Source organism: Enhydra lutris, unplaced genomic scaffold (genome assembly GCF_002288905.1).
Source record: "Enhydra lutris kenyoni isolate GAN:26980312 unplaced genomic scaffold, ASM228890v2 scaffoldscaffold14, whole genome shotgun sequence".
NCBI lineage: Eukaryota > Metazoa > Chordata > Mammalia > Carnivora > Mustelidae > Enhydra > Enhydra lutris.
In genome coordinates, this window is record NW_019154098.1 from 42039834 (window position 1) to 42047935 (window position 8102).

General features: G+C 35.0%; 1 protein-coding gene across 4 annotated transcripts in view; it reads left to right on the plus strand.

Moving 5' to 3' along the window:
• LOC111146533 (pleckstrin homology and FYVE domain containing 2) overlaps positions 1 to 6983 on the plus strand; it is a 71745-nt gene extending 64762 nt beyond the window's left edge. For all 4 annotated transcript variants that reach the window (XM_022502099.1, XM_022502098.1, XM_022502100.1 and 1 more), the window contains one exon: positions 4392 to 6983. In XM_022502099.1, coding sequence (XP_022357807.1) covers positions 4406 to 5155 — 750 coding nt within the window. In that variant the 5' untranslated portion in view covers positions 4392 to 4405 and the 3' untranslated portion in view covers positions 5156 to 6983. The remainder of the gene's footprint in view (positions 1 to 4391) is intronic.
• The last annotated feature ends 1119 nt before the right edge of the window (positions 6984 to 8102 follow it).

Below are 8102 nucleotides of genomic sequence, written 5' to 3' on the forward strand. Positions count from 1 at the left end.
TGTGTGTGTGTGTGTGTGTGTGTGTGTGTGTGTGTGTGTGTGTGTAAGGCACTTGTGTATTTCTGGGTTTTTTTAGCTCAGTCCTTCCTTCTTCCTGTCAGACACATATAGAAAATATTTTAGCACCAACAGGGATAATGGAAAGGTCTTCAGTTCTTCATGCTCATTGTTTTTCCAGTAGAGGTCACAGTCCATTAGTGAAATCAATCAAGTGGGCTGTGACTATCATTAAAATAAATTAAGATAATAGGATACATTATACTTATAGTTGAAAGAATTATATGAGTATGTACTTATAACCTTATAGTATGAAATGTACTTTTTATGTGGGTCACTGTCAAACTTTGAAAGCTGTTTTGTTCTAGACAAATACCAATTATGTCTAAGCTTTTCTTTTGTTGCATCATTCTTAAATGGCGCAAGATTTATGAAAAGAGATTCAGGCTTTAATACATTGCAAAATTTAAAGAATGAAACGTTCAAGATACTAGCTAAATAAATCATGATGACCTGTCATTTCAGGTTATTTGCTCAAGTTAGTATTTTCTTTCTTCTTTGTAAGTTGTGCAGTGAAGTTCCAAAGGTTAGCAATAGCTTTCTCAGTTCTTGTAGAATCAGTAGAGTCGTAGGGAAAAATTAGTGTACCATAATATACTGGGAACAGCACCGAGGAATCAGATTGGAGCCTCAGTTCTGTAACAGCCTTAAGCAGTGTACTTAACTTCTTTTATCTGTTTACTCATCTGTAAAATGGAGCTAATAGTGCATATCTATTTAAGGTTGCCGCGAATAGAATATACTGTATTGCATTCAAAGTGCTCAGCTGGTTGTTGGACTCCCAGTGAGTAGAATTATTTCCAGGCTGTTTTGCCTGGAATATTATTGAATCTCTCTGCCTTAGTTTCTCCTTCAGCTTATGTTTCAGCTAATATTATTAGATGCTGTTATTAGATGCTGCTTTGAAAAATGTAAAAACTTCTCTAATTACTTTATAGGAATTTGAGACAGTTAAGTCAGAAGATAATAAATGTGAAAAATGAGGTGCCTGGGTGGCTCAGTGGGTTAAGCCTCTGCCTTCGGCTCAGGTCATGATCTCAGGGTTCTGGGATTAAGAACCGGCATTGGGCTTTCTGCTCAGCAGGGAACCTGCTTCCTCCTCTCTCTCTGCCTGCCTCTCTGCCTACTTGTGATAGCTCTCTCTGTCAAATAAGTAAATAAAAATCTTTAATAAAAAAATGTGAAAAGTACTGCACAAATTTAGATGGTATTGACTCCAGTAGTAGCAATCATAGGAAGCTGTTTGCATCGGGTATGAGCTGCTTAATAACTGTATGTCCAAAGCAATAGAATTTGCAATTGATTTAGATGGGAATAAATAAGTACTTTCAGTTCTGTAAAACCTCTTTCTGCCTTAGCACCTTCACAGTTACTCCTTTTGCTTGAAATGTACTTCTTTGTCTCCACACTTCATGGCTATCTAGTTCTTCTTATCAGCTGAAATAATACCACTTTATAAAGGCCTTCCCTGACTATCCAGTCTGAATAGCTTCCCATTTGTTTTTTAAAAAAAAAAAAAAACACTTTAATCATAACATTGATTTGTAAGCTGGTTCTCAATTTTGTTTTCTGTTTCACTTCTCACCAACTAGGATGTAAGCCTTAAGGAGCAGGGACCTTGCCTGTATTGTATATTTTTTTCTCTTTCACTTAGATCTAATAAATACTTGTTGAATGTTTAAAGATAGTATAAAGTATGAAAAATTATCCATAATTGTACTTCTCAGAGCTAAATAACAATTGTTGATACTATGTTACATAGTTCTCTTATTTTCTGTGTATGTGCTTACATATTTACAAGTATCTATGATTATGTGTTTATACCATATTTCATTGAGTCTAAAGATGAACATGTTTTACTCTATTTTATGTCTCTGAAATTGGGACGTCCTATAATCAGGGGTGTGCCGGCATGTAATTGGCAGCATTTTTTATTTTCAGTGGCACATAAAATGAAGATGTGTCTTGAAATCTGTAGCATCTTAGATTTGTGTGTGTGTGTGTGTGTGTGTGTGTGTGTATGTGTATGTATATGTATATATTTGTATGTGTGTGTATTAGTATATATGTGAAACAAATGAGATTATGGTGTTCAGCTCTTTCCCCACCTAAATATCTTGAACATTTTCCCCTATCACTGTGTTTAGATCTGTCTCCTTATTGACGGATGGCTAGCATATTGTTATAGGTGTATCATAAACAGTTCCTCTTGGTGGACATTTGGAGCTTTTCCAGTTTTGTGTGTATGTTATGAACCAGTGCTGTGTTGGATATCCTCGCACTTATCTTTATGCATTCAACTGGAATTTCTTTTGATAAAATCCCTAGATCAATGAATACACATATTTTATAATGTATGAGGGTGACTGTTTCCCTGTATCTTCAGAAGTACTGCATCTTAGGAAATTTTTAAAATTTTTGCTAACCTGATAAGTGAAAAAATTACACTAATGTTGTATTATCATTTCTTTAATTATGCATAAACATGGAAAGAGGCTCAATCTCTCTTTTCGTGTTTATGAGCTATTTTTATTTCCTCTTCTGTGATGCGCTGTGCATAGGACAGTAAACCTTTAATTGGCTGGAATATTTGCTGTTAGTGGTAAAGGAAGTCATCACAGTTTGGAATCATGCATTATCATATAATTTCTTGGGAACAACTTTCAGGACAGAGCCTATTCTTGTGGAGAGCAAGAGAGCTTTATGAGGACCCAAGATTAGAGGAGACAAATTCAGGAATAATCAGGACCTTTATAATGGAGGCCAAGAAGGGGTACAATATCATCACTTTATGAGCTGAATACTGGAATTTAGATACAGCTGTTAGACTTTAAATGCTCCTCTTCTCCTTAATATGACTTGGTTGTGGTAGCATTAGGTTAGTAGATTTGAAATAGGTCACAACTCACGGACTTGAGTGAAGTCACTATTGGATCTAGAGATTAAATCTATGATCATTTAAGAGTAGATTAATAATATGATCACTTCTCCACCTTTTGTCTAAGATCAAGTGAAAAGTAGATTAATACGAGCTTTTTGTACAGTGCCAAAATGTTCTTGTCAGCATTTTTGATCACCTTTGCTGTGCCGGAGGGTGCCAGTTCCAAAGATAGATATCAGTTGGTCTCTTTTAGGTTCCATTGCAGCCTTTAAAGAAGACAGATTTCAGTCCTTTGGTAAGAATGAAGCCAGAAGGTACATGGAATATAAAGAGCACGGAGGAAGGTATTTGGTCTAAAAGAGTTTAAGGGAGACTTCTGGCTTCAATATGATAAACTAAACTGAGTCCTGAAGTTTAAGTAGTAAAGGGTACAACAGCATGAGAGAAGGTGTGCATGGATGAGGTGGACTATAAGTAGTGGAGTTTTCTTAGAACATAAAGTTTGAGCTGGAGAGTGACTAATGACAAGTCTGGGAAGTTTGGTAAACAAGCCTGGGTGGTTCCATAGGTTAAGCGTTGCCTTCAGCTCCTGTCATGATCCCAGTGTCCTATGATCAGTTCCACATCTGGCTGTCTGCTCAGCTGAGAGCCTGCTTCTTCTCCCTCTGCTATCCCCCTCACTTGTGTGTTTGGCTCTGTCTCGCTCGCTCTCCCTCTCTCATTTATTCTCTCTCGTTCTTTCTCTGTCAAATAAATAAATAAATAAAATCTTTAAAAACAAACAAAAAAAGAACCAGATAATAAACAGCCTTGTATACCATGCTAAAAATTCTGCATTTTGTTGATCGAGGGGAGTTCTTTTGAATAATGACTTGGCAAGATTTGCATTTGAGAAATCACTGCCTGATTTAGGGAGGAAGACCAAAAGCAAGGAGACATGTTCTGAAATAGTTCTGGTAATCCAGGTGAGAGGATTAAGTAAGGCTTTAGCTCACTGGGACTAGCTTACCAGAAAAATCATTAATTTCTTCTGGTTTTTACAGAATTTCGCCTTCTTTTTTAGAATCCTTCTGAGATTAAATTTCATGGAACTGAGATTATTATTTTGCAGAGATGACTTATATTTGTTGTCCAGTTGTTTATTCCTTTATTGCCTGTAAGAAGTTTATACTTTTATAAATACCTACTTAATGAGTATAGTGTAATGTGAAGATGGTTAATAAGTGTTTTTGATGATTATAAAAAGTAGATGTTAACCCTTTTGATATGCTCGGTGATTATTTTGGAGGGAAACAGTTTTAGAGCATTTTGCCTTTGAGTAAAAGTAAGGATTTATTAGAGTAAATTTAAGTTATATAGTTTAGGTTATATAGGTTAGGTTATATAATTTTTATATATGCAAACATATGAATTTATCATTCTGTGTGCTAATTTCTCTCTCTTTTTTTTAAAGGCTACAAGCAAAAGATGGTGGATCGCTTGGCAAACAGTGAAGCAAATACTCGACGTATAAATATAGTAGAAAACTGTTTTGGAGCAGCTGGTCAACCCTTAACTATACCTGGAAGGGTTCTTATTGGAGAAGGAGTATTGACTAAGTTGTGCAGAAAGAAACCCAAAGCAAGGCAGTTTTTCTTATTTAATGATATTCTTGTATATGGCAATATTGTCATCCAGAAGAAAAAATACAACAAACAACATATTATTCCCCTGGAAAATGTCACTATTGATTCCATCAAAGATGAGGGAGACTTGAGGAATGGATGGCTTATCAAGACACCAACTAAATCATTTGCAGTTTATGCTGCCACTGCCACTGAAAAATCAGAATGGATGAATCACATAAATAAATGTGTTACTGATTTACTCTCCAAAAGTGGGAAGACACCCAGTAATGAACATGCTGCTGTCTGGGTTCCTGACTCTGAGGCCACTGTATGTATGCGTTGCCAGAAAGCAAAATTCACAACTGTCAATCGTCGTCACCATTGCCGCAAATGTGGTTTTGTTGTCTGTGGGCCCTGCTCTGAAAAGAGATTTCTTCTTCCAAGCCAGTCCTCGAAGCCTGTGCGGATTTGTGACTTCTGCTATGACCTGCTTTCTACCGGGGACATGGCCACGTGCCAGCCTACTAGATCGGACTCTTACAGTCAGTCATTGAAGTCTCCTTTAAATGATGTATCTGATGATGATGATGACGACGATAGCAGTGACTAAGGACATATTTTGAAATATTTAATTGGGTGTGACTACCTGAGAAATCAGCTCTGGGGGGGAATATAAAATTCTGAGCTTTCTCTCAGTTTTGCTCTAGCCGTGAATTTGCCTGAGAGACTTTTAACCTATGTGCCTCAATATATCCTTTAGAAAATAGGTCTTGTCATTGTGTTCTCACCCCATCCCCACCCAACTCCCCACTCTTCTACAGGGATAGATTATTGCAAAGTATATCAGATGAATTTTTGGTTTCTTACGCTTGTTTAATTTTAGATTGTTTTGTTGGAAGGTTGGAAAAAGATATTTAACAGATCATGTACTACATTGTTGTTTACTGTGTTCTGTTATATGGAAAAACTAAAAGCAAAAAATGATGGGAAAAGGAGAATAATATGGTTAGCTAATATTATTAGCTTTTTCCTAACCATCCTATCTAATGGTTAAGACACCAGTAACAAAAAGCGTGATTTGACAATACTTTGTTTGGCTATTTCATATACCAAGTGGTGCCTTATTACAATAGCACTGTTACGTGGAATAAGCCCCTACCTTCTTTTAGTTTGTCTTGAAAATACACTGGTGCTCTTTGAGGTGATAAAATGATAAAATTTTCATCTGCCAGCTATAAGTAACTAAATTTAGAGCTTCTTCATTCTATAAGAATAAATATTTTTCCATAAAATAGTTGTGATTATATTTTTATGTTTTATAGGTACCAAATTATAATTGTCAGACATATATTTTAAATCAGTAGGTAGGTTTTCATTCTTAAAAATTTGGTTTGAAATTTATCAAATACAGAATTGTCACATTGCATTAGTTTCTACTTTTAGTAAAACATATTTGTAGTTATGAGTTCATCTGCTTTAATATTATTTCTAGAATGAAAAATCTTATAAAACCTTTGAAATTAAACAGTCTCTTAAAAAAAAAAATCCCATGATAGAGCACAGATCTACTTAGGCTGAAGACTTCGAAGAAATAATGTGCAAGAATGATCAAGACAGACCAGTTAAGTTTGACTAGACTTTATATCGGTGGAAGTATTGTCTATTTCAGTGTGAAATTATCTTGAATTTGCAAATATAGTGTTATATTTTATAAAGTTTTGTAAAGTCCCAAACAATATTTCTATTTTTGTAAAACAATTGTGTGTTTAATCTGTTTCTGAAATCCTTTTGCAAACTATAGAATAGAGTAGCAATTGATCTTTCTAAATTGTGAACTTTATTGAGTCAGTCTGGATTGCTTTTGAGAATTGGTAATTTTTCACTCTTTGCTTTTGAGGCAGCCATTTGGTTGAAAGTATATTTATCATATAAAACTTGATGCATTTTGCACTATTCTCTCCATTTGTATGCTGCAAATAACTACAGTCTTTCAAATATGAAAAAATCAGCCTAATGTTTGTTTTAAATTCCAAACTTTTGTTTTAAACATTTAAATCTGGCTATGTTGCAGATGTCATGAGTTTGAATTAATAATGTGGTGGAGAATTTTGGGGTTTGGTTAAGGCACTAACTTTACCGTTAAATTGTGAAGGTATCTGAGATCTATAGATCTCCCTGTAGGAAATGTGAAACAAATACCCAGCAGGTTTTTTTTTTTTGTTTAATATCAGATGGACATTTGTTTCTAAGCAATATATACATATAATTAAATAACATATCTCAAAATGACCATGAAACCTGAGAAGTGCTAATGGAGATATGCTGGTCCATCAGAACCTAGCAAATTCAGGAACCAAGGGGAAATGTTCTGGGATGACATTTGCATCGTCAACTTCTGTTGACTCTGTTTTTACAATAAAAAATATTTTACAACTTAATTGTGCATATTGTGACTTGAAGATTTTTCCCCTCTTTTTAAGGTAATGGAAGTATAATGCATATTTTGCTTCTTTCAGAAGCTGTGAGGTGCCTTTTTCGTGTGAGGTGTTGTTCTAAGCACTAAGGGGCAGAGCAGTAAACAAAATTTCCTTCCTCTTCATGGAATTTACATGCAGATAGAATCCAAGATGTGTTTTCTTTCCGAATGTGTTCTGTAATTTTTAAAGCTTTTCTAAATCTTAGTTATATGTAAACCTGAAATGATTTTGGTGCCTATTTTTCATGCCATTCCTCTTGAATGAAATTTACTTGGACTATCCTGGACCTGCAGTACATTAACCAAATTGGTAACTATTAATATGAAGGAAGCAAGATTCTGTAGATACCAAGAGAAAATATTAAGTTGAATACACCTTAATACAGGAATTTCATACCTTTGGGTCAATGTATAAAATGTCCATAGTTAATTTAAAGTCATTTGTTTATATATCTTTATTACCTTTATGCTGAAACTTTTACAAATGGGTAGCATTCAGTTGTATACCTAGTAATTCTTGAAAGGTCCCAGGACTTTAACCACACTCTTTTCTCTCAGATATACCAATTTTGTTCTCAAATATAGGTTGTAGCTTTGAAGAGTATAGTAGCAGTTATGTACCTATTCACATGTATTAGATTGCTATACATTTTACAAGATAAAATTTCATAGTGAAGTCTAGGATTAAAATATATGAAATTATATTTATTGATAGTAATTGTAAGTCTTTTTTAAAAAACTAAGTTATTTGAGATCATTCAACATTTATTAACTATAATGTCAGGCTCCATAGATTTGGTATTGGGTGATCTAAAAATTTTAAGGTACATTTCTGTAAAGGTTATTATCAATGGCATTCTCTTAAATATCAAAATAAATTTCTTGGGACGCCTGGGTGGCTCAGTTGGTTAAGCAGCTGCCTTCGGCTCAGGTCATGATCCCAGCGTCCTGGGATCGAGTCCCACATCGGGCTCCTTGCTCGGCAGGGAGCCTGCTTCTCCCTCTGCCTCTGCCTGCCATTCTGTCTGCCTGTGCTCGCTCTCTCTCCCTCTCTCTCTCTGACAAATAAATAAATAAAATC